This window comes from Vicia villosa, linkage group LG7 (genome assembly GCF_029867415.1).
Source record: "Vicia villosa cultivar HV-30 ecotype Madison, WI linkage group LG7, Vvil1.0, whole genome shotgun sequence".
NCBI classification, from domain to species: Eukaryota; Viridiplantae; Streptophyta; class Magnoliopsida; order Fabales; family Fabaceae; genus Vicia; species Vicia villosa.
The window spans coordinates 52,188,013-52,215,515 of NC_081186.1; the positions used below are offsets into that span (position 1 = coordinate 52,188,013).

Consider the following 27,503-nt stretch of genomic DNA (forward strand, 5'->3'; position numbering starts at 1 on the left):
CTAGTCAAGGAAGTCAGCGACGCCGGAGTCAACCCTCCGGTCGTCTTCTCCGGCGACCTCAACCTTCCACCTGCAAAAATAAGTACAGTAAACGTTCAAGAGGAACCTTACCCCCTAATTCGAGGGCTGCGATTCCATTGGTGATGGTTTCGTGGCTTGAAAGTTCCTGGTTCATGAGATACGAAGCTTCTAACATAAACTCAGTTATTAATGGTGCTACATGTTCCATACGTTAAAGCTCACATGCTTTGGTTCTAACCTGCTCTAAACAACATCACAAACTCATATGAATCATTAGAAATCATTTATGCATGCATTAATTCGAGTTATGGATCATGAAAATAAAAGCCAATCGGAGAGCATGAGTATGATCATTTCAGGTACTTTCAGCCATGGATTTTGATCCCAACTTACTATATTATGTCTCAGAAGATGATTAGGACAATTAGTTTGTATTGATAATGGTTGGAAACTAGAAAACGAAAATTACAAAGTTTTGAGATTTTTTTGATAATTTTGTGAGTTTCTTAGCTATTCTTTGGGTGGATTTTCGTGTCTCTCTTGTTGCTGAAGTGTTCTAAGCATTTCATAGGCAATAGAGGTGCTGCAAACTTAAGCTAACAAGCATTGATTGTTTTTAAACTTTTGAATTTTAAATAATAAAAACTTTGAATACTTTGGCCATGGCTTCAATTTTCTCCACCCCTCTTGCTATAGGCCTGCTGTACATCTCTATGTTGCAGAGTTGGGATCAAATTTGGTGACTCAAGCTAAGGACAAAAGCTTTGGATAATTATCTTGCACCATTTCTTTTTTAATTTAACTTTAAGTGTAATAAAATTAAACGAAAAAAGAAATAAAAATGTCATGGGCCTTATGTTGGTCGTGGGAGGCCTTTAACATTACTAGAATCATGTTTGGAACATGAATGCTTGGCCTATTTTGAAAAAAAAAACACTTATGATCATTGTTGGTTTCATGCATTTTCCCAAAAAATAGCCAACTTCAACAAGGCATAACTCCCTCAATTTTGATCATATGAAGGAGTTCTTGTACTTTTTAGAAACCTTAAGATGTCCTCTACAAGCTACTTTGGAAGCTTTTTTGCATTTGGAGAAGTTATCTTGATGTTATGGGCTTTGACAAAAAACCACTTTTTGTTGACTTTGAAAATGACCTGTAATGTCTTGGCTCATATTTTCCAAATGGTAAACCCAATGATCATGAGACCAATTCTATTTGAAAGATAATTGAATTCCCTTCAAAATGAGTTTTGGTTGGAATTTTTCTGATGAACGAGGAGAGAGTTATGGCCGGTCAAAGTTTAGTTGACTTTTTAGGAGAAAACCCTAATTTTGAAACTAGGAGTTTTGTCGATTTCTGAACTTTTCTTGATGAATTATGATCAAACATTGATCAAACGATGAATATTTTGACAAAATATGGGTGTGGACAAAAAATTGCATTTTTGACTGTCTGTTGACTTTTCGGTCAAACTGGTCGTCTGTTGACTGTTTGAGCCGTTGACTGTGCGTCTGAGCGAATCGAAGTTTAAAAATTTGTCTGGTGGTACTTTGAGACATATGGAGATCCATGAAATCCATTTTGAGGTCTCAAAAACTCGTTCTCCTGAAAAAAACAAAAACCCTAGTTAGGGACTGTTTGTGTAGGAGACAGTTAGGCGTACTTGATTTTTGTGCAGTGTTGAGTCTCTGCTGATCTTGTGATTATCAGAAGACTTCTAGAACAAAAATCTTGGAATTTTGAAATGTGAAAAATTGATTTGACTGATGATACAAAACACGGAGAATCGTGATGTCATCGGGTTTGACTGTTAACTGGCTGTTCGGGTATTAACATAGCAGTTAAAGGGAAAACTTAACAGTTAAAGTTAATTTTTTCCTTTTGTTTTTGTTGTGTTAATGGTGAAAAATTATTTACATGATTTGTTAGAAAAACACAAACATAATAAATAATTAAAATATACCGTACGCGAACGAAATTACTGATAATAAAATTGAAAAAGATTTAATGCACAGAAATAAGTATTTAACTAGCAATAAACACACATAATATTATCTTGATAATTAAACGACGGTATAACAGATAGTATAATATTTAATACTGACAGTACAAATATTACAAAAAAATGTAACGAACAGTACGACAAATATAATGAACGGTACATTATTTGAAAGCGAAAGATACGACAAATTCTAAATATGACGATTAAAGACCCATGCTATAAACAACAGAAAATAAATGCACGGAAGTGTAAGCATCCCAGGTCCGCATTTCTCAGGACTATGCAGACAGAAGAAAGACATGATCACCGTAAAAACAGTGATGACCATAAGAAAAAACGTATCCACCCACTTTGCCATTTTTTGCCGGGGAAGAAGAGGAAATAATTATGAGATAGTATGATAGAAATTTGGGGAATGAGTGAAATTTGATGTGAGATTTTATGGAAAAAATGAGGGGTATTTATAGAGAGAAAAAAAGGATGGAGAGGTTGGGGAATGGAGTGTTACCGTACAAAAAAGGAAAGTTTGAATGATAGTAGGTTTTGAAAGAAAGTGTATGGTAGGGCTTGAAAAGAAAGATGTATGGAATAAAGTTAGGATTTGATTTGAAAGAAAGAGATATTTGAAAAGAAAGGAAGAGATTTGAAAAGAAAGGAAAAGATTTGAAAACAATAATATACTACAAAAATTAGTGGGAAACAAAAACAACAATAATTTAATTGTTACCAGTACAGTCTGAATCCCCGGACTCTGCGCCTGCAAAATTTAATTCTGTACCAATTGCGTCAGTATTATTTATCTGAAAATAAATCTCAAATAAACAGCGTGTGAAGTGATAAACAGTATTTGGCGCTTGTGTAAGAATAAATTCAACAGCGAACTCAAAATACCGTATAAAAAATATCCTAAAACTGAGTGTTCATAAAATCAAGATATTTATGAAATAAAATCCAAGATTATATGAAACTCCCAATTTTTAGACAGAAGTCTATTGCCTTCTCTTTGAAAAAAAGATGCGGGCAAATTTTGGGGTATAACAGTTGCCCCTATTCAATCTTATTAAACCTGAAGATACCGATTGGAATCTGAAGGTAGAAGATGATTGAATATTTTAGATGCCCTGAAAATTTACACTTACCTCCACCGGAAGTGATGTTGGAAATTGCATTGAATGTGGCTTGAGAAATATCGTTGGCGGATCAAAACATTACCTTAGACGGGCTTTCAGATGCCATCTAGTGAATGTGTTGATGGTTTGTTCATCAGAATGAATCCATTGATTATATCTTGATGAAGCATTTAAATCTCTGTGTTGACCGTTACGGATCCGTCCGAGGTTACCGCTCTAAATCTTGGAGGTTGATTGTTACGGAACTGTCCAAAGTTTCCGCTTTAGATTTTGAATGTTGATTGCTTTAAGGAACCGTCTGAGGTATCGACTTAGATCTGAAGGTAGATCATTAAGGAACCGTCCAAGGTATCAACTTAGATCTGAAGGTAGATCATTAAGGACCCGTCCAAGGTATCGACTTAGATCTGAAGGTAGATCACTAAGGAACCGTCCAAGGTATCAACTTAGATCTGAAGGTAGATCATTAAGGAACCGTCCAAGGTATCGACTTAGATATGAAGGTAGATCACTAAGGAACCGTCCAAGGTATCGACTTAGATCTGAAGGTTTTGAAGTTGTTTATTCGACTGTAGTATAGCCCAAAAGCGTCAGAATGAGTCACCATTAGACCGTATTTGCTTTGCTTGTTTAGATTTGATAAGTGATTTGGAAAGAGAGAGCTCTTCAGAATGAATCTTTGGTTTGATTATATCTGAGAGGAATGCTTGTGTGAATAGAACCCAGGAGAATATTGCATGTGATTGAGAATAACTTGCTGAGGATATTCGTCTACCTGAAAAACCAAGTTAGTGACATGCAATGTCATGATGCATGTAATGTATATGTTGAAATTCTCAACCTGAATGAGAACCGTGCATGTTATGTATGCGTTTGTCATGAAACATTATATGCTATGTATGAATATGCGTATGATGTATGATGTATGGACATGACTTATGCAGTTTAGAGCGTATCAAACTTCTGGTTGGGAAAATAAATCCCTGCTTGTTATTTCAGAAACGATGACATTATGACTATTGATGATCTTTGCTATCTTGTTCGAGTATACTCAGCTGGGGAACTTCCTTACGGACCAGGATACTCTGTTGAGGGATCTTTGATTACCGCTTGGGGATGAAGGTAACTTGAAGGTTCTGATTTTGATGCACCCTGACTAGGAATAAGAAAGATGCGTAATCCTCCGATGCACTATTTGATTAAGCCTTGACGTGGAGGACCACACCTTCTGGGGATAGTGATCTTGAACATCCCTGCTGGGGAATAAGGCTTCTTGAATCATTTTGTTGGAGAGAAAAATCTCATTGAGGATTCTGCTGAAAAACGTATCTCTGTTGGGGAAGCGTTTCTTTTGATGCCCGTACTCAGTGTCGGTGATAAAATACTCCGTCGGGGAATTAATTGGACCTTGCTTATCCGGAGATAACTCCTTGAAAATTGCTCTGTGGAGGATATTCCCATGTTGCTGGTTTCGGGATGATGTCCAGATGATTGGGACATTACCTGAATGCTATTCCTGTTTTTCTTATAAACATCAATCATATTCAAATGCATATGTTCATTATCATTGGGACGTTTACGCGTTCAAAACAGAAAAAGCGAAAACCTTGATTTTGAGCATGAACTGTATTGATTTTGAAAGAGAGCCATAATAGGCTAATTAGTACAAGGAGACAAAAATCCTAGTAGTAGGAATTTGTCATAAAACTTTGAAAAGTACTTATAAAGGGAAATAGCTATGTGAAAAACAATCCAGTCAAGTTTCAACTCTGCTATTGCCAATCTGTCTTTGAGTATCTCATCCCTCACTTGTTGGAAGAAAATGATTGGACCGATTGGTGCCTTTCGGACCTTTGATGTGTTGAACCTTGAATGTGAGTAGGTAGCCAAACGGGACATAGTCGTACGCTTTATTCCCTAACTTTTGCCTAGGCTGCCTTTTCAGGTTTTCAGCCTACCGGGATAATTATTATTATTTTTTAGTCTCTAATTTTTTCCTGGATCGCCCTTTCAGGTTTTCAATCCACTGAGACGCTCATTTTTTGCCTAAGTCGTCCTTTTAGGTTTTCAACTTAGCGAGCTTTTCTTTAAGCGAAGTATTTTTTGACTATGTCCGCATTTACAGGGTGTGGGAAATCCTCGCCATCCATAGTGGTAAGCAACCTGGCTCCGCCAGAGAATACTTTCTTGATTACAAATGGTCCCTCATAAGTGGGATACCACTTGCCCCTGGGGTCACCCTGTGGTAAGATGATGCGTTTTACAACCAAATCACCAATTTGATATGCCTGACTCCTGACTTTCTTGTTGAAGGCATTGATTATACGTTTCTGGTACAACTGGCCATGACAAATAGCCACAAGCCTCTTCTCATCAATCAAGTTTATCTGGTCCAACCGAGTCTGAATCCAATCGTCTTCGTCTAGATCAGCTTCTTTCATAATCCTTAGAGAAGGAATCTGAATTTCAATTGGAAGAACTGCCTTCATACCATAGACTAAGGAAAATGGAGTTGCCCCTGTTGAAGTACGCGTTGATGTGCGATAACCATGAAGAGCAAAAGGTAACATCTCATGCCAGTCTTTGTAGGTTACTGTCATCTTTTGTATGATCTTCTTGATGTTCTTGTTCGGTGCTGGATTTTGCAATCATATCATCCACATAAACCTCTATTTCCTGATGAATCATATCATGGAACAGAGCTACCATTGCACGCTGATACATTGCTCCTGCGTTCTTTAAACCAAAGGGTATCACTTTGTAACAAAAGGTTCCCTAGGGTGTTGTGAAGGTTGTCTTTTCCATGTCTTCGGGCGCCATCTTGATTTGAATGTAACCGGAGAATCCGTCCATAAAGGAAAATACCTTGCATTGTGCAGTATCGTCAACCAGTACATCGATGTGAGGTAAAGAGAAATCATCTTTGGGGCTTGCCCGATTCAGATCTCTGTAGTCTACACACATTCTGACTTTCCCGTCTTTTTTAGGCACATGCACGATGTTAGCTATCCATGGAGGATAACTCACAACTTTTAGAAAACCAGCGTTGAATTGCTTCTCAACCTCGTCTTTAATCTTCTTGGACATGCCGGGCCTACTTCTCCGCAGCTTCTGCTTAACTGGAGTGCTACCTTCTTTGATTTACAGGCGATGGACCATAATATCTGTGTCGAGACCAGGCATATCTTCATAGGACCAAGCAAATATCTCAACGTAGTCTTGTAACATTTGAATCAGTCTTTGCTTGACATTGTCTTCTAAATCAGCCCATATCCTGACTTCTTTCTTTTCTTCGTCACTGCCCAGGTTGATAACCTCAATTGGCTCTTCATGTGGCTGTACTGTCTTGTCTTCCTGCTCTAATAGCCTTGCAAGTTCCCTAGGTACTTCACAATCTTTCTCACTTTCGTCCTCAGTTTGGTAGATCGGATTTTCAAAGTCATGACTGGCAATAGCAGAATCGTTATCAACAGGATCCAGAGTGAATGTGAATCTGCATTTATTATGTGGGTGTGTGTAAGAAACACATAGCTTATTTGAAAATGAATAAAGTAAAGAAAGAAACAAAAAGGATCACAAAATTTGAATATGCAAACGTCCCATGATTTTATTGAATGAACATATGATCATGGTATGACAAACCCTTATAAAAAGGACCAGTATGCTTCGGGCAAGGCACCTGGCTTTTAAGTTCATGGTTCGATAGTACAGGAACCATTTTTATTTTTTGAACATATAAACAACGAAAACAGGAAATTGCATTTACTCCTGATTAAAGGAGATAACATCTCCGGCTTCCCAGTTGTTCAATCCGTTGTTGTGAGTGGGGAATATCCAGTTGCTCCAGTTGCAGTTGTCTTCTTCATCTTCCACAACATTGACTTCTTTGGTGACGAGATGAGCTGTTGATCCTTCAGGATGAGCAAGATGCTCTGCTGGATATGAGATCCCAAGCTGAGGTACCTCTGTTGGATGAGAGAGATACTCGATAAGATCGTCCCATCTAGTTGGGATGATGTCTTTGATAGAGACTTGTGCACTCTGGGGAGCAGTGTATTCCACCAGAAAATCATTTTCGCCATTTGGTGTTTCCCAGACTTCTTCAGGAGTGACAGGGCTTATGATTGTCATATTGTCTTCGAAATGTTCATCCCATCCAGTTGGGATAATGTCTTCGATAGCGATTTGCGAGCTCAGGGGAGCGGAATACTTCACCATAAAGTCATACTTGCCACTTGGTTCTCCCAGTGTATCCCATACTTCTCTTGGAATAAGTGGACTTTGGTATTGCTTAGCAATGGAACCAGTGATACTTATGTCATCTTCGAACTGATCATCCCATCCAGTTGGGACAATGTCTTCAATGGCAATCAAAGAACACTGAGGAGCAGTGTACTTCACTAGAAAGTCGTACTACCGCTTGGTTCTCCCAAAGTATCCCAAACTTCCTTGGAAACGGGTGGAACTTCATTTGGATATTGCTTAGTAATATGGTTCGAGATCACTTCGTCGTCTTCAATAGCATTTACTCTTGGCTGATAAAATGGGACATTAATCCTCTAGAATGAGGACTTTGATCATTCTTCTGAGTTCCATTAGCATAGCCAAGACCTAGCTTATCGAACTTGTAAGGTACGTCAAGGAGTTGTCCCCACACTGTGCAACCACCCTCTTCGATCACAGCTTTAGCATCTTTGAGAGAAGCCATTGTTGGAGTTATTCTTGTAGCAGGAGTAGCAGAAATATGTTTGGCAGTAGAGATAGCTGGAAGGACCACCTCAAAAGATTGGCAGGGGGTTTCGATGAATTCACCATCCATCTCAACATACTTGGAGTTACTCAGGTGGCTAACCATATATTCTTCTTCACCATGAACCTGAAGGATAGAAAAACACTTAGAAAGGGGGGGGGGTTGAATAAGTGTATCTTTAACACTTGTAAGATAAAAACAATTTGCACAATGATTTTTATCCTGGTTCGTTGTTAACTAAACTACTCCAGTACACCCCCTTGGAGTGATTTACCTCACCTGAGGATTTAATCCACTAATCACACGAGATTACAATGGTTTTCCACTTAGACAACTTCTAAGTCTTCTAGAGTATACTGATCACAACCTGATCACTCTAGGAACAATCTGCTTAGATACCCTCTAAGACTTTATAGAGTATACTGATCAACAACCTGATCACTCTAGTTCTTACAACTTAATGTAAACAAATTCTTTTAAGAGTTACAATGCTTCTTATAAAGCTATTATCACAACTGTGATTTTCTCTTAAGTTTAAGCTTAATCTCACTAAAGTATTACAACAGCAATGTAGTGAGGATGATGATGAAGTTAGAGAGCTTTTTGAATTTGACAGCGTTTTTGTATATTTGCGCAAGTGTTGTATTCAGCTTCTCATCAGAACTTCTATATATAGGAGTTTGAGAAGATGACCGTTGGGAGCATTTAATGCTTTTCGTATTCCGTGCAGCATTGCATCTAATGTTTCACTCTTTTGTCAACTACCTCGAGCCTTGCTTTCGCCATGTCTACTGACATTGCCTTTCATAGCTTTCAACGTTCCTTTTGTCAGTCAGCGTAGCCTGCCAGCTAGTACTTGCTTCTGATCTGATGTTTGTGTGAACAACGTTTGAATATCATCAGAGTCAAACAGCTTGGTGCAGAGCATCTTCTTGTCTTTTGACCTTGAAGTGCTTCTGAGCGTGATACCATGAGAACTTCAGTGCTTCTGCTTCTGATCTCAAGTCCTTCTGATGCTTCCATAGACCCATGTTCTGATTCTGCTTGACCATCTTCTGATGTCTTGCCAGACCATGTTCTGATGTTGCATGCTGAATCTTCTGAGTCAATGCTTCTTGCGCTGATTTTGTGCATACTCTTTATATAATTCCTGAAATGGAAATTGCATAGTATTAGAGTACCACATTATCTCATACAAAATTCATACACATTGTTATCATCAAAACTAAGAATATTGATCAGAACAAATCTTGTTCTAACAATCTCCCCCTTTTTGATGATGACAAAAACATATATAAATGATATGAATTTGCGATCAGAATATCAGACGGCTAAAGACAATTACACAGCTATAGCATAAGCATATGAACATAGTGTGTGAATATGTCTCCCCCTGAGATTAACAATCTCCCCCTGAGATAAATAATCTCCCCCTGAAATAAATACTGGAAGGAATTTATAAATAAAGGACTTCCCTGAGTATTTTCCATTTCAGTTGAGACGATCACATATGCTTAGATCTTCAGAACATTCACAGCTTCTGATTCTTGCTTCCATAGGACAGCTTCAGAGCTTGAATTTCTTCTTGAATCATTGCATGCTAGATTGTATCAGAACATTGTTGAATGTACCAGAGCATCATCAGAGCATCTCTACATCCTGAAATGTTACAGAACAAACTAAACGACAATAGTCAGAGCATGAATGAATCAGAACATAAAATATGTATCAGAACATATAATATGTATCAGAGCAAACAATAATGTTTCAGAGCATATTTTAGAACTAAAAACATGCATAAGAACATATAAGGAATAAGAATGTGTTAGAGCATATTCTATCATCAGAATATCAGAACATTCTTCCTTCTTGCTTATGATCTTGAAGCTTTACAGCACTCAGCTTGCTTCAATTTCCATGAGCTTGATTCCATACAGAATTGCTTTTCCATATGTCTTTGCTTCTCATGTTGAGCTTTTAAGAAAATCTTCACTTCCTGCAAAACACTCAAAGACATAGAACTCGCAAGTTCTGTTAGAAATGTGGAGACTTTCTCCTAGCAACTGATAATATAAATCAGATCATTTATCACATTTTCTCCCCCTTTTTGTCATAACATCAAAAAACATAAAAGATTCAGATGAAAAACAAACAATATGAGAGAAGGAAGGATAATTTTCATTGATTAGCAAAAGGATAATTGTCAGAAATACAAGGAGAATGCATAGGAAGCAGATGCAAAAACAAAGAGAAACAACTAAGACACAAAGACTAAGACGACCCTAGCTTAGACATAATCTTGGCCAGCATGTCATGAATCCCAGCATTGCTCTCAGTCTGCCTCTCCATGAAAGTGCGGAACTCAGCATTTGTAGTATCTTGCGCGTCCATGCGAGAAGATAGCTCAGCTTGGTTCTTCTAAATAACCTCTAAAGTCTTCACCAGAAGAGAGGGTTCACCAGAAGAAGCTTCACAACTTTTGTCCAGAGGGACAACATTCTGAACCGCAGCTTCCTCAATCAGATCATCACCTTGATTTTCCTCAACAGGAATAGTCCCAGCAGGATGATCTTCAGCATCAGCTTCTTCCATAGAAGCATCTCCATCATATTCTGCAGCAGGCAGATCAGAATCTCCATTCTCAAGAGCCTGAAGAATGGCAGCAAGATTCCTTGGGGCAGAAGGACCTTCAACTTCTGGCGGGTCAACAACTTCTGGAATGACCAAGTTGGGGTCTTTCTTAGAAGGATTTTCCCTCAGAAAGTCGAACAGAGATTTGAAGTCTCCAGTCAGAACTGGATACTTAGGTCTCCATACCACCATATCTCTGCAAGGATTGTCCAGCAGCTCATCAACAAACATCTTCTCCTCAAGAACTCTTCTGTTTCTGATGGGATGATAATAGACACCATTATCAACCTCAAGAAGATAACCAGCTGCATAACCAGGAGCAGCAGCCACTAGTCTCTTCTGAACAGCCATAACTCCAACTTGAAAATCCTGGCGAAAGCTTCTCCAAAGGTTTCTAGTAGAAACATCATCAAGATCATTGAAGAAGGCATCCTTCAAGAGATCCAGCCGACTGATAACTTCATTTCTGAACATCTCCAGGAAAATATGAGGTTCAGGTTTAGGAGGGTTGAAGGTGAATTTGTAGTCAGGGTAGAGAAGGCAGTATGGGTTGAATTTTCTGGTAGGAAGGAGATGGGATATAGAAGGTGGAGGTACTATGGTTGAAGAAGATGGAATATCTGTTGTGATGGTTGATGAGGATGGTTTATCAATGGGGAGGGTTGATGATGATGGGATATCAGAAGGTGTGGGAGGACAGACATTTAGAGGAGTGGGGTTCAAAACAGGTGTAGAAAGAGATGGTTGAGGAGGATTTGGAATGATGAAGGTGTTTTGAGGTTCAGAGGGAGGAGGTTGGGTTGAAGATTGAGGTTCAGAAGGAGGTGGTCGGTATACTTTCCTGGAGAAGTTACCAGTTCTTATTGCTTGAAAAGAATCTACTTTAAGAGGGTCATAAGTGACCTTCTGCCTCTTAGCTTCTCTAGCAGCTTCTTCTGCAGCCTTTCTCTTCAGCCTAGCTTCTTGCTTCCTCTGAGCCTTCTTCTGAAGATCAGCTTGAGAGGGAAGCACTCTTCCACGAATCCACGCAGGATCAACAGAAGATTGAGTTCTAACAGAAGCTTCCAAGTAACGCTTAACAGCCTTGTGAAGTTCTGCTTGGAACAATGTAGCAAAGCCTTCCACAGGAGTTCTTCTAGACATAATATCTGGGAAGCTTGCAGGAGCAGAAGTTACATCTCTGATAAGTTGCATCCTTAACAGATCAACACCATTGAAGATAGGTCCTTTAATAATTCCAAAGAACCTAGGCGTTCCAATAGTCCTTAGGGAGTCTGTCTTGCGCTCGGTTTTTTGCCATACCTCTCGTGGAGAGATACGCGAACTGACTCTTTTTTGTTTCTGCTTTTGTATTTTTGAAAATCAGAGAGTCGCCACCGACCTTTTATTTTATCCAATTAAGGAAAGGTTTATAAAAGAAACAGAAAAAAGACCTTTAAGAAATTCTGGGTAAGGGGGTAGGTTATACAAAGGGAAGGTGTTAGCACCCTTTGTATCCATGGTTATCCATGGGCTCTTTAATTTGCTTAGCTCACTTGTTTTCAATTACTTTTCGAGTGCCTTGAAATGCTCGTATGTGGTTCCAAATACCTTTGTAAATTGACTTTGTAATGATCCTTGTGCGGATGTATAAAAAGTGTTTTTATCTTTCAAAAGATGTTTTTGAAAAAAGAACGTTAACTTCGTAATGATCCTTGTTTGGATATATACAAAGTATTGTCTTTTTGAAAGTTTTATTTTGAAAAACAGTGATATATGAGAGATTTGTTCGTTTTGATTTGAGCAAGCAAATTAGGAGGTCTACCCTGAGTTATAAGGTCTTTATCCTATTTCCTTTAAAAATCTATCCTTTCACCGGATATAAACAAAAGTTCGATTTTGCGTTTGAAATAATAGAATTTGATTTTGATTTTGAAAAGAATGAGAAAGGGATTACCCTAAGAGGTGCAAGTGTGATTGTGTTTGGATTCAGATATTTTATCTTTGAAGTTAGTGATCTAACGATTCAATTTTATCTTTGGCATACACGCAGTTTATATGTGCTGGAATTTAAAATGCGGAAATGTAAAATGCGGAAAGTAAATCTACGCTATTATATCGATTGTGCAGGAAATGTAAACTACGCTATTTACATGAATTTGACAACCTATACATTTATCTAGGAATTTAAATTGCAAGAAAATAAAAGAAATGTTTTTGGATTTTTGATGATTGATTTTAATCATAATTTGTAACACCCCATACATACATTGCCTAGGATATACGTATATGGTATTAAACTGGTACTCGAAAATCATAAACATAAGCAGCGGAATAGATAATGTATAAGTACAAGTGCAAAAGCCCAAACTGTCATGGCCAAAAGGTATATGAATTCCAACTGGTACAAATACATATCCATGGTACAAAAGATAGAGATACAAAAGATCATAAACTACAACAAAACGCATCGCCAAGTGTCATACCCCAAAATTTGCCCTCACACATTTACTTTTATCCGCATACACCCTCTTAAGTCATCTGCATTCATACAATCAGGCACTTTAGTCCAAAAAGGGGATTTTTAGGTAGTGACCGGGATATTCTTGGTAATTGCAATTTTTACTCACCGATGGTGCATTTAGCTACTACGTTCAACTTGAGATATATTGTCGCACCCCTCATATATTTTCGAATGTTAATTTGTCTCGAACGAACATGTTGATCTGGCAGGTGAAAAGCGGGGTAAGGAGTATGATTGTTAAGAGGACCCGAGTTCGAATCCTACTTCCTCCTTTTATTTTATTTTTTTGTTTATAGTTTTATATTTTATTATGTTAGGAATTAGTTTTATAATCATTAGTTTATATTAAATAGGGTTGCTATTATTCGTTAGTATAGGTATTTCTATTGTCTTTATTTCATTACGTTAGGAATTAGTTTTAATCATTAGCTTTAAGTATAAGTTTTATTATTAGTTAGTATAATTATTTTTATTTTATTAGGTCAAGTTTTGTTCTAGTTTGTCTTAGTATTAGGAAAAAAAAGAGAAAATAAAAATTAAAAAAAGATTGCTCATGCGCTAAAAGATAACAACAAAACACCAAATCCTTCCAAAAGAGACACAAGCTTCTTGATCCAAATCAAATGTTCCCAATTTAGATTCAATCAAAATCAAATCTTCTCCAATCATGGATATTTGGATTAAATTATTAACCTAATTCCATGTACTATAAGAGATAAAGGTAGCCAGATGCAAGAGGAGGAGGATTCGGCAGGCAGAGCCATATTCACGTATCAAAAAATCGTGAATTCAAGGAAGGTGCAAATCGGGTTTCAAGCTAATTCAGACCGCACAAAGCATCTCAACGTGTTCTCTGATTCACATTGATCGACCCCAGCCATTATCGAAGCTTGGAGCAGCAGGAATCAACGCGTATATGCCTTCGGTTTGCACACATTATTTGGATTTCGTTTTCATTAATTTATGCATGGTTAATGTAATTCAATTACATATTTGTATTCTGGATGTTATTGCGAAGTTTTCTGTATGGTTTGATTGTTGTTTAAGTGCAGGGACCATCATTCACCATGGATAGGGTTAGTGACCTTCGATTTAGGGTTTTTATATACAGGATCAATTGGACTATGAGACTCGTACCATTACGCTCAGGAAGCAATTTCGGATCGATCCATGGTCTTTCCTTTGATTTATGTTGCGTTTTCTTGATTGTTGAAGGTTTGCAGGCTATGGCAACGTGTAAAAACTGTGGGTAAAAGCGTTGCCGTTTCTGAAAATCAAACGAGGAAGATGAAGAGAAGTCTGGGCGCGCAGTTCTATTAATTCAAATTCTCAGTTTGTTTTTTATTATATATTTACTATTGCGTCAAGTAAACACAAGATAATTGCAGCAGAGATGGCAAGGGGGCGCATTTGTGTTGCTTAGTAAGAAGACCTGGGTTCGAGTCTGCCTAGGGCCTCTTCTTTTTACAAATTTCTTGTTCATAGATCCGATGCGCACCTGCTACGAGAGCTCATGATGTACGCTCAACCTTCCACCATTGAATCCATGCGTGAGTATATCTGATGGCGTGAGAGACGCTCACCCATGATGGACACCTGGAGATCATCCGCATGTGATCCATGCGCCCAGCTAAGTTCCTCTTTCCATTTTTTTATTTTATTTTATTTTTTATTTGCTTGTTTATTTGTTTAATTATATATATGTTTTTCTTTACATATTTCTTTTAATCTTTTATTATTCTAATTATTTACTAAACTTATATTTTCTTAATAATTTATCACTTATTTCTCTTATTTTATCGAAAGTTCGATCATTTATATTTTTATTAATAATTGTTGTTTCTCGTTTAAAATCCAATATCATTTTCAAACAGGTTTCTATCAATTAAATAATTAGGATTGCATCCAATAATTATTTAATGGTTGTATTGATTCGAACTCTCGATTTTTCTCTGTTAACCTTGGTATTTTAATTTGGTTCTTTTATCTATTCTATTAATCATGGCTAACTTGTGCCTAATCAGGGTTTGCGAGAATATTGCCCTACACTAAAAATATTTGTCCGTATCCTTTTCAGGGTTGACTTTTCCGATGCCTTCCGATTACGCGCCACGCCTTTCACAAAGCTAAGTCCCGATTAAATTTCTTTACTATTTTCTTTTTCTTTCCCTTTTATTTAAATACAAATATTATCTCTGTCTATTATTCCTCAAAATTATTTATTTTGCCTTGTCAAATAGAAGAATTGTCATACACTCACTGTCTGTCATTTTTCTGTCAATTCTCAATGGTCAGAGTCAATGCTTCAGGCAAACCTTTGCCCATCAACCCTGTCAGGGCAAATGCCAAGCTAAGTACTTTTCATTCATTATTTTATTAATTTCATTATTCCTTTTTATGGTTACTAAAGTTCGCCTTCGAACCGATAATGCACTCACTGTACTTTGCCTTCTTGTTCTTCCTCCTTTTCAGGTTTATCAATTGCCAAAGCTACGTCATTGGTAACCCTAAACCTCATTTTATTCTATGCCTTTTATTGTTATTACTTGTGTCAAACCCTGATAAGGGATCCGCTGGTTACAATTTCCCGCCCCCTTTATTGCTTTATATTACTGCGTGGTTAGTAATCCTAGGGAGTGCAAGCCTTAAACTGAATTAGAATAACTAATTAAAAGATAAATATCTGAATATAATCACGTGATTGTTGCACACACGCACCCTTTGGGTAACCTCTCTGCTGCCTTGTTGCCTTGCTGCCTTGTTGCCTTGTTGCCTTGTTGCCTTGTTGCCTTGTTGCCTTGTTGCCTTGTTGCCTGTTGCCTTTGTGTTTTTGCAGAATAAGCCACGTCCCTCGAATTCGAAGATACCTCAGCCATGTTGCCTCGAATACTAAAGGTCATACGACCCTAAATGATGCTGCCTTCGATACACAATATGACCTCGACCCTCGGAAGTTGCCCACGAAAAAAGGCTGAGGTATCTTCTGGCTGCCTACGAAATGGCTTATTCTGATCCTTGCCTTAGACTACCTGCCCTTCTATGGCAAGGGACAGTCTTATGGCAAAGGATGCTTCGATGACCCTTCAACCTCCAAACGAAAGGCTTCCTGCCCTCTTATGGCAAGGATAGACCCTTTCATTCTGAAAGGCTAAAAAGAGACCTATCATCTGAGTTTAAGGTAATTGCCCCTAATTGCCTTGCAATGCTCAATTTTCATATTCTTTCTCACAATTCTTCAAAAACTGGCTACGCTCATTTACGAGCTAAAGTCCACTTTTTTCTTTCATCTACCTTTTTTAAAAAACAAACGAGCAAGCAAAGCAATTAAGAGCCCATGGAAAACCATGGATGCAAAGGGTGCCTTACACCTTCCCTTTGCATAAATTACCCCCCGAACTTAGATTTCTTTAAAAGGTTTTTTCTGTTTCTTTTAGCCTTTCTGAATTTGTTTGGATAAAATAAAAGTCGGTGGTGACTCATGCTTAACCGCGACATTTCGATCGATAAAAAGTCAGTTCACCGTATTACAGAACTGGCGACTCTGCTGGGGAGATGTGATTCGATAAAAGAGGGGTTAACTTAAAAGTTTAGGAATCACTTAATTGTTTTCTATTGTTTGTTTTGCTTGTTTTATTTTTTCAGGGCTGTTTTGGGAAAATTGAAGGACGAATCCTATTCCCGGATTCAAGAACACTTAAGATTAGGAGTGGCATAGTCATGGCGACCTCTTTCACATATGTGGGAGATGAGTCAATATGAAGTTCACGCTTGAGTTAGGACTCCATAGCATATGCACACCTTTCTCAAATGAGGGAGGTCTATGTATGTGTCTGTGGGTGCGCCGGAGCTCAAGGACCTTTAGTTACCCTTAACCCATCCTGGCCTTTAGGAACGTAGTGGGGGGACTACTCTTGACAAATGTTAAGAACTAGTCGCTACCCGATGCTACAATTCAGATAAGTTCTTTCTCAAAGTATCATTGCATGGTGCGAATGCATCATGTCCGAGGGTGCTTTAGAAGGGCTGACAATTCTGGATAACTTGTAGAACCTGTCGCTGAAATCTCCTTATCCATAGAAGTACCCTTGGGAAGGACACCTGATCAGACTCCATGCAAGCCTTAAGCCAAAAATTGTGTGACTTGCGTGACTTGCCTGTGTTTGCTACTAACCTTCGTTTCCTTGCAGGTTTTGTTAAAAGGACTTGTTTGTCCTTACTATCTCCCACTAAGTCTAACGAATTGCATTCACATAACATCATGACATCATGACATCATAAGCATAACATGATTTAACTAACCCTTTCAAGGATCTTAGGAACTTAGGGCGCACAATTCCAGGTACTCTTATCAAGGACTGAATTCCTATCAAGGGGCAAGAGGATTTATTTTCCTCTGGCAACATACCTTCCAATTTAGAGACTCAACACCTATCAAGGGGAAAGAGGATTCATTTTCCTCTAGCCGTGTACCTTTAAATTCAGAAGTATCCCGAATCAGAGGCGATAACCCACTCGATATGGTGAACTTGATTCTCAAAGAAGGATGTTCAAAGACAAGAGTCAGAATTCTTCAAACAAATATGCGACCAAATCACTTTCCAATGTTGCTAATTAAATTCCTTAAAGATCCTTGAAAACATTTCATTTGCATTCATGACATTGCATATTTCTAACTTTGTTTTCAGGTTCCGCCTCGACAATCATTCCTCTCAGATATAATCGAGCTGGAGATTCATTCTGACAAGCCCTTTTACATTCCAAAACTTCGACTCTAACAAGCAAGCATTCTCTATCAAATATGGTCTAATGTATGACCCGTTCCGGTATTCTCAATCAGATATGGTCTAATGTATGACCCGTTCCGGTATTTTCAGTCAGACATGGTCTAATGTATGACTCGTTCTGGCGTTATTCATCAGATATGGTTTAATGTATGACTCGTTCTGGTATTCTCCTTCAGATATGGTTTAATGAATAACTCGTTCTGATATCCTTCCTCAGATATGGTCCAATGTATGACTCGTTCTGACATTCCAACAGATATGGTCTAGTGTACGACTCGTTATGCTATTCTTCAACAGATATAGTCTAATGTACGACTCGTTCTGCTATTCCTCTTCAGATATGGTCTAATGTATGGCTCGTTCTGATATTCCTCCTCAGATATGGTCTAATGTATGACTCGTTCTGACATTCCTCTTCAGATATGGTCTAATGAATAACTCGTTTTGACATCCTTCAACAGACAAGGTCTAAATGTACGACTAGTTCTGATGTCCCTCAATATATATGGTCTATTTGCTCTGACGTCCTCTATATGGTCTAAATGTATGACCCGAACCTCACCTGACTAATGCTGAGCACAACCGGAAAGGTCGCAATGAACAAAACCAATCTGTGGGGACAATTTTGATCTCTACACCAGTTCCACAACAAAGACGCAAGGTAGACGCACCCAAGCGTCAGTTCACAAAGATCAACATGTCGTTGGCTCAGGCATTACAACATTTGTTGAGAGCAAACTTGATTACTGTGAGGGATCCTCCTATAAAGCCCAACACTTCCGCTCCTAGCTATAAGCCCGATGCGAGGTGCGCATATCACTCCAATAGCCCTGGACACGATACGAATGATTGTTGGTCATTGAAAAACAAGATTCAAGACATGATCGATGCTGGAGAAATTGAATTCAACCATCCGAGAACTCCTATGGTGATCACCGCTCCTATGCCTAGTCACGACAAGACTGATTAATGTCTAAGTGGATGAACTTTTAATCATTAGATTTACTTTCATGCGCAAATTTTATTCTGTTTGCTTAAACATTCAAATCATGATAGACATTATCTGTTTTAATAATCATCATCAGTGCATTGCATATGTTTGTCTTGAACAAATCATTTCGCTATCACTCACTTTAAATTGCGTCTTTACTTTGCATATGTTTTGTGATACTCGATTCCTGCTAAAGTTGTATGCCTTTTGAGGGAGGATGACGAAAACGATACCGCAACCTCATACAGTATGCTTTCGAGCGGACTATGCTGACGATGTACAGGCATTTGTTCAATTCTTAAACAGTGGAGATATAAGGATGATAATCCCTCGTCAACCCCTTTGAGCCTAAGGAGTAGAAGTTTTCTTTCTAAATAAAACCCTTGATCATAACCTGGGGCAGGGTAGTTCTCAGTTAATTTGGTTGTGTATTCTACTTTAAGAGAATCATTCAGTACACCTTTCAACAAAGGTTTCAATCACAAGCGTTCATCCGCACACATCAAAGAAGTGTTGGAGATGTCAATCAAAAGACAATGACAGTTCATCAATCACCAAACAAGGCAGTCAATATCTTTCAAAAAAGGAAAAGATGAAAAAAAAAACATATATACAAAGAAGCCTGCTAAGTCAAAAATCAAAAGATGACTTAGGCAAAAATCAAGGCATCCCGCTGACTGTAATCTCAAAAATAAACAGTTCAGGCAAAAGTTAGGGATATCAAAAAGATGAAAACAGAGAAGTCAATAAATTCCTGAACAACACAATATTGTGACTACCAAGGGGAAGAAGTGACTGCCATCTCAAAAAGTTCTCTTTGTTTGTGAACCATCATTATCAAAGGTGCAAATCCAAAAGTCTCTTGGGACCTGAATGCATAAGTTGAATTAACTGAGTTCAGGACTAAAGATCATCACGAAGAGGGGTGGGTACAATCAAATTTTGAGCCTTTATCCTTTGTTTCTTAAACCGTGAACCAAGCCACGATACAACCCTTGAAAGTCCTAATTGAAGCATGGTTAGTTCGAAAGCATACTGTCACCAAAAGGGTATCCTGACTCCTTAAGGTTTACCAAAAATGCTGAGTTAATATTTCTCTTTTTACAAACATCGCGTTGTTACAAATATCATGCTTTTACAAATAGCACGCTTTTACATCTCTTGTTTTAATGTTTTATCAAAAAAACTCAAGACAAATGTATGCATTGCATCTCATGAATACATTATTAAACATATTCTGCTACATAATTTCAAATGTTAGCATCAGAAAGAACTTGCACAGGGTACAACTAATGACTGAAAGTTATCCCGACAGACAAAATCACCCCAAGAAGCCATGTCTCTTACGTATACAAGGGGCATGACATGTTTTGTCCAATCAATCTGGGGCAATCAAGTCAAGATTCCGAGAATCTCTCAAAAGCAAAAACATTCAGGAGCACCGTCCTAAGTTTATAGGGGCATGTCGCCCATAGTGCATATCTCATGAAGTCCTCGCGAGGCGAATCTTTCCAAAGTTCCTACTAGCTGGGGCAAATCTATGCAAGTCCAGTCCAACATCTGGATCAATACTCAGTGGCGTGTCCTGAATCAAGTAGTAAGTTACTATGATACTGGGGGCAACTTTCAAGACACCCATGTCTCCCCACAGAGCCAGGTTCACAAAACCACATCCCCGCAGAGTAATCATTAAGAAGACATCTTCAAATACTCTCGTCCAACAAGAGATATAGATCCCCAACACAGATTACATCTTCAATACTATCATCTCTCCAACACTTTGCTCTTCTCCAAACATGGTTTACTAATATCTCTCATCCTCAGTCAGGGTACATCAGGATTCTGATCATCCCCAAGCAGAAATCATAAATCCCCAGCTAAGCATCTTCAAGAAGAGATCAAAACATCAAGCTCTCAATGACATAGAAATGTATCTTCTCAATCAGACGATTCTAGCCACACAAGTCATAAAACATATATCACAAGTCATAAACATACATAAACAAATATCATAAGTCATAAACACATTCATACATCACATACATATTCCTCATTTATTTTGAGAAGCATATAACTCACGCATCATGGCATTGCATGAAAAACTAACAATGTTTGACAGGTACATTACAAAGATTCGAATCTTATTCAAAGCAAACGCCTGACGCATGGCATTCCAGACATCTACGGGTGCAATTTGGATAAGTCTAACGCACGACTCATCCACCGACCTAACGCACGGTCTTCCAGACATCTGAGGATGCAATCGGGATTAGTCTAACGCACGACTCATTCCTTCAACCTAACGCACGGTCTTCCAGACATCTGAGGATGCAATCGGGATTAGTCTAACGCACGACTCATTCCTTCAACCCGACGCACGGTTTTCCAGACATCTGAGGATACAATTGAGAATAGTCTAACGTACAATCTATTCTTCGACCTAACGCACGGTCTTCCAGACATCTACGGATGCAAATTGGGTAGTCTAACGTACGGCTTATCCATCAACCTAACGCACGGTTTTCCAAACATCTGAGGATGCAATCAAGATTAGTCTAACGTACGACTTATCTTCAGCCTAACGCACGGTTTTCCAGACATCTGCGGATGCAAACAGTCTAACATATGACACATTCTAACTCTCAAGCTTATCAAGTCAGATGGCATCTTTAAGCCCATCTCCGACAAAAGTCCCTATTTCAGCTAGGGCAAATTTCTTGGTATTCTAGTGTTCAATCATCTTCCACCTTCAGATACCGAATGGCATACAAACCACTCTACATCTTCAGATATAAGAAAATTGAACAGGGGCAGCTGTCATACCCCAAAATTTGCCCTCACACATTTACTTTTATCCGCATACACCCTCTTAAGTCATCTGCATTCATACAATCAGGCACTTTAGTCCAAAAAGGGGATTTTTAGGTAGTGACCGGGATATTCTTGGTAATTGCAATTTTTACTCACAGATGGTGCATTTAGCTACTACGTTCAACTTGAGATATATTGTCGCACCCCTCATATATTTTCGAATGTTAATTTGTCTCGAACGAACATGTTGATCTGGCAGGTGAAAAGCGGGGTAAGGAGTATGATTGTTAAGAGGACCCGAGTTCGAATCCTACTTCCTCCTTTTATTTTATTTTTTTGTTTATAGTTTTATATTTTATTATGTTAGGAATTAGTTTTATAATCATTAGTTTATATTAAATAGGGTTGCTATTATTCGTTAGTATAGGTATTTCTATTGTCTTTATTTCATTACGTTAGGAATTAGTTTTAATCATTAGCTTTAAGTATAAGTTTTATTATTAGTTAGTATAATTATTTTTATTTTATTAGGTCAAGTTTTGTTCTAGTTTGTCTTAGTATTAGGAAAAAAAGAGAAAATAAAAATTAAAAAAAGATTGCTCATGCGCTAAAAGATAACAGCAAAACACCAAATCCTTCCAAAAGAGACACAAGCTTCTTGATCCAAATCAAATGTTCCCAATATAGATTCAATCAAAATCAAATCTTCTCCAATCATGGATATTTGGATTAAATTATTAACCTAATTCCATGTACTATAAGAGATAAAGGTAGCCAGATGCAAGAGGAGGAGGATTCGGCAGGCAGAGCCATATTCACGTATCAAAAAATCGTGAATTCAAGGAAGGTGCAAATCGGGTTTCAAGCTAATTCAGACCGCACAAAGCATCTCAACGTGTTCTCTGATTCACATTGATCGACCCCATCCATTATCGAAGCTTGGAGCAGCAGGAATCAACGCGTATATGCCTTCGGTTTGCACACATTATTTGGATTTCGTTTTCATTAATTTATGCATGGTTAATGTAATTCAATTACATATTTGTATTCTGGATGTTATTGCGAAGTTTTCTGTATGGTTTGATTGTTGTTTAAGTGCAGGGACCATCATTCACCATGGATAGGGTTAGTGACCTTCGATTTAGGGTTTTTATATACAGGATCAATTGGACTATGAGACTCGTACCATTACGCTCAGGAAGCAATTTCGGATCGATCCATGGTCTTTCCTTTGATTTATGTTGCGTTTTCTTGATTGTTGAAGGTTTGCAGGCTATGGCAACGTGTAAAAACTGTGGGTAAAAGCGTTGCCGTTTCTGAAAATCAAACGAGGAAGATGAAGAGAAGTCTGGGCGCGCAGTTCTATTAATTCAAATTCTCAGTTTGTTTTTTATTATATATTTACTATTGCGTCAAGTAAACACAAGATAATTGCAGCAGAGATGGCAAGGGGGCGCATTTGTGTTGCTTAGTAAGAAGACCTGGGTTCGAGTCTGCCTAGGGCCTCTTCTTTTTACAAATTTCTTGTTCATAGATCCGATGCGCACCTGCTACGAGAGCTCATGATGTACGCTCAACCTTCCACCATTGAATCCATGCGTGAGTATATCTGATGGCGTGAGAGACGCTCACCCATGATGGACACCTGGAGATCATCCGCATGTGATCCATGCGCCCAGCTAAGTTCTTCTTTCCATTTTTTTTATTTTATTTTATTTTTTATTTGCTTGTTTATTTGTTTAATTATATATATGTTTTTCTTTACATATTTCTTTTAATCTTTTATTATTCTAATTATTTACTAAACTTATATTTTCTTAATAATTTATCACTTATTTCTCTTATTTTATCGAAAGTTCGATCATTTATATTTTTATTAATAATTGTTGTTTCTCGTTTAAAATCCAATATCATTTTCAAACAGGTTTCTATCAATTAAATAATTAGGATTGCATCCAATAATTATTTAATGGTTGTATTGATTCGAACTCTCGATTTTTCTCTGTTAACCTTGGTATTTTAATTTGGTTCTTTTATCTATTCTATTAATCATGGCTAACTTGTGCCTAATCAGGGTTTGCGAGAATATTGCCCTACACTAAAAATATTTGTCCGTATCCTTTTCAGGGTTGACTTTTCCGATGCCTTCCGATTACGCGCCACGCCTTTCACAAAGCTAAGTCCCGATTAAATTTCTTTACTATTTTCTTTTTCTTTCCCTTTTATTTAAATACAAATATTATCTCTGTCTATTATTCCTCAAAATTATTTATTTTGCCTTGTCAAATAGAAGAATTGTCATACACTCACTGTCTGTCATTTTTCTGTCAATTCTCAATGGTCAGAGTCAATGCTTCAGGCAAACCTTTGCCCATCAACCCTGTCAGGGCAAATGCCAAGCTAAGTACTTTTCATTCATTATTTTATTAATTTCATTATTCCTTTTTATGGTTACTAAAGTTCGCCTTCGAACCGATAATGCACTCACTGTACTTTGCCTTCTTGTTCTTCCTCCTTTTCAGGTTTATCAATTGCCAAAGCTACGTCATTGGTAACCCTAAACCTCATTTTATTCTATGCCTTTTATTGTTATTACTTGTGTCAAACCCTGATAAGGGATCCGCTGGTTACAATTTCCCGCCCCCTTTATTGCTTTATATTACTGCGTGGTTAGTAATCCTAGGGAGTGCAAGCCTTAAACTGAATTAGAATAACTAATTAAAAGATAAATATCTGAATATAATCACGTGATTGTTGCACACACGCACCCTTTGGGTAACCTCTCTGCTGCCTTGTTGCCTTGCTGCCTTGTTGCCTTGTTGCCTTGTTGCCTTGTTGCCTTGTTGCCTTGTTGCCTTGTTGCCTTGTTGCCTGTTGCCTTTGTGTTTTTGCAGAATAAGCCACGTCCCTCGAATTCGAAGATACCTCAGCCATGTTGCCTCGAATACTAAAGGTCATACGACCCTAAATGATGCTGCCTTCGATACACAATATGACCTCGACCCTCGGAAGTTGCCCACGAAAAAAGGCTGAGGTATCTTCTGGCTGCCTACGAAATGGCTTATTCTGATCCTTGCCTTAGACTACCTGCCCTTCTATGGCAAGGGACAGTCTTATGGCAAAGGATGCTTCGATGACCCTTCAACCTCCAAACGAAAGGCTTCCTGCCCTCTTATGGCAAGGATAGACCCTTTCATTCTGAAAGGCTAAAAAGAGACCTATCATCTGAGTTTAAGGTAATTGCCCCTAATTGCCTTGCAATGCTCAATTTTCATATTCTTTCTCACAATTCTTCAAAAACTGGCTACGCTCATTTACGAGCTAAAGTCCACTTTTTTCTTTCATCTACCTTTTTTAAAAAACAAACGAGCAAGCAAAGCAATTAAGAGCCCATGGAAAACCATGGATGCAAAGGGTGCCTTACACCTTCCCTTTGCATAAATTACCCCCCGAACTTAGATTTCTTTAAAAGGTTTTTTCTGTTTCTTTTAGCCTTTCTGAATTTGTTTGGATAAAATAAAAGTCGGTGGCGACTCATGCTTAACCGCGACATTTCGATCGATAAAAAGTCAGTTCACCGTATTACACCAAGAAACATCAACTCGAAGCTAAGCCATCTTACCCTTGCCTCGAACCACCTGTAAAAAGAATAATTGGAATGGGGTGAGATTACTGAATCTCAGTGAGTCTCCCTATCCTACGGGTTCACTCAGTTCTACAGGGAACATGCAACAAGATAGATTCACCGAGAATCCAAGTTGCCCTCACGGCCAGGTACAAATACAAACAAGGGTACACCGTCAATGGAAGTCCCATAACTGTCCAAGGAGGCATGAACAACAATAGGCTCACCGCCATCACAACAAGTATGCAGACCCATACCCATGTACGAGGAATCTAGGAGTAAGTTACTTGCCTGCTACATAGACTACGCATCCGCACCCTCGATGAGTTACCTCTCATGCCTAATTGTCGAGAGACTTGTACATGCACATCGCAAGTGAAACGAATAAACCTATGTGGTTTATCCGCGACGAGTTACAGCGCTGATTTGCCTATATGGCATCACGGCCCCGTCAATCACTATACGCAGATGTGATCGCTACAATGTACAAAACGCCATCAAGACTACATGAGCTCACCGGGCGAAAGCCTAGTGATATGGTCTACATGACATCACTAGAGGTGAGTTTACTAAGAAGTGCATCCTATATGGTACCACTACCTCACCATACCAAGCACGCAGATGTTTACCTGCTAGAGGAACGCCATAAATGACCCTCTCAGCGCATCGCAATGGTAGCTCAGGTGCGTAAGACATACCAAGATCACACAGCAAGGTATCCCAGACCACACAGCCAGGGACGAACTAAAGATCACACAGCAATAGTCGTGGTCTTAAGCGATTTATCGTCTATTAGCCAGGCCTACCCCGATTCAAGCATACACACATCACCGAGATCACACAGCACGGTATAAGCCATCACACAGGCATTCACATTCGAATGTTCAACCGGAACAAACGAGATTAATAATAATAGTGCCACAATATAATCCACACAATTTGTATTTCACACATACAAGCATATCCAAGGGATTTTAGTCATATCATGGTCTTATATAATTAAAACACATATTAGAATGCCATACAAGTCACATGAGGCCTTCGATTCCGATACAAAACGAAACTGCACTCAAAAGGGAGAAATATCAATTTTGCATCAGACTAGTTCGCTACAGCGAACTTCTGTTCGCTACAGCGAACTCAAACAGAAGCTAAACTTCTTCAAACCCAGGTCAGTTCGCTACAGCGAACTCCAGCGAAGCCCCGATTCGCTACAGCGAAGGAAAGTTCGCTACAGCGAATAAATCAATTCAACTCCCAGGTTTATTCGCTACACAGTTCGCTACAGCGAATGAAAGTTCGCTGCAGCGAACTCTGCAAAATCAGCAAAATGCAGAAACGCATTTGGAGTCCCCAAAACCCAAAATTTCACATGCAGCCATTGTTAATCAAATAACAAGCTATAGTAAACATACATATACACATTATTACCAGAATGGAGAGTTAAACATGCATTGTAAGGATCATTGAAGCATTTACTCTCAAAAACCCTTAACCCCAAAAATGGCATAAACCCAATAGAATACCCCAAGGTCTCTATCTATGAGACTCACCTTGAAGAGGAGCAGTAAGAGCTGCGAAAATCAGAAGAAGGTGTGAAGATTGTTGGATCAAGAATGCATGCAAGGTTGATGATGAAGTTGGCAATGGGTTCTCTTCTTCCTCTTTCCTTGTTTTCACGTTTTCCTCTCCTTCTACTCTCCAAAATTCTGTTTTAGTTCACAAAGCCAAACGAGTCAATAGCCAAACAATCCCTTAGGCCTTAGTTATTAGGTGCATAGACCAAATCATCCCTCAACTAGACCTTATTTACCATAGTGCCATTTGGTTACATTCTAACTAAATAGTTATTCCTAATATTTAATCTCTTGAAATAATATTAGGGTATTACATTCTCCCCCCCTTAAATAGAATTCATCCTCGAATTCGAAAACTTACCAGAATAGGTGAGGATACAACTCCCGCATCTCTGATTCGAGCTCCCAAGTAGATTCGTCAGGACGCGAATCTTCCCACAACACCTTGACAAGAGGTATCTCCTTGCTTCTCAAAGACTTACTAGCATACTCCAGAATACGACACGGTCTCGGTTGGAATGAAAGATCTGGTTCTACTTCAATCGTATCTGGTAGGATAGGATGAAACGAGTCCGGCACAAACTTCCGCAGCTGAGATACGTGGAATACGTCATGCAGTCCTGATAGTGAAGGAGGCAACGCTAACTGGTATGCGACTTCACCTATCCGTCTCAT

The 27,503-nt window shown here is 38.5% G+C and overlaps 1 protein-coding gene across 1 annotated transcript; it reads right to left on the reverse strand.

Moving 5' to 3' along the window:
* LOC131619050 (uncharacterized) lies at nt 1-27,503 on the reverse strand. Its single transcript, XM_058890193.1, has 2 exons — nt 27,190-27,503; nt 1-70 (listed from the first exon to the last, which is right to left on the reverse strand). The coding sequence occupies exons 1-2, from the start codon at nt 27,501-27,503 to the stop codon at nt 1-3; spliced, it is 384 nt and encodes a 127-aa protein (XP_058746176.1).

Bases quoted from the DNA above. Each gene is read 5' to 3' on its own strand.
- LOC131619050 (XM_058890193.1), bottom strand. From the start codon at position 27,503: ATGAGACGGATAGGTGAAGTCGCATACCAGTTAGCGTTGCCTCCTTCA. The intron at 71-27,189 runs GTAAGTTTTCGA...TTATTTTTGCAG, and splicing joins TTGTATCCTCACCTATTCTG to GTGGAAGGTTGAGGTCGCCG.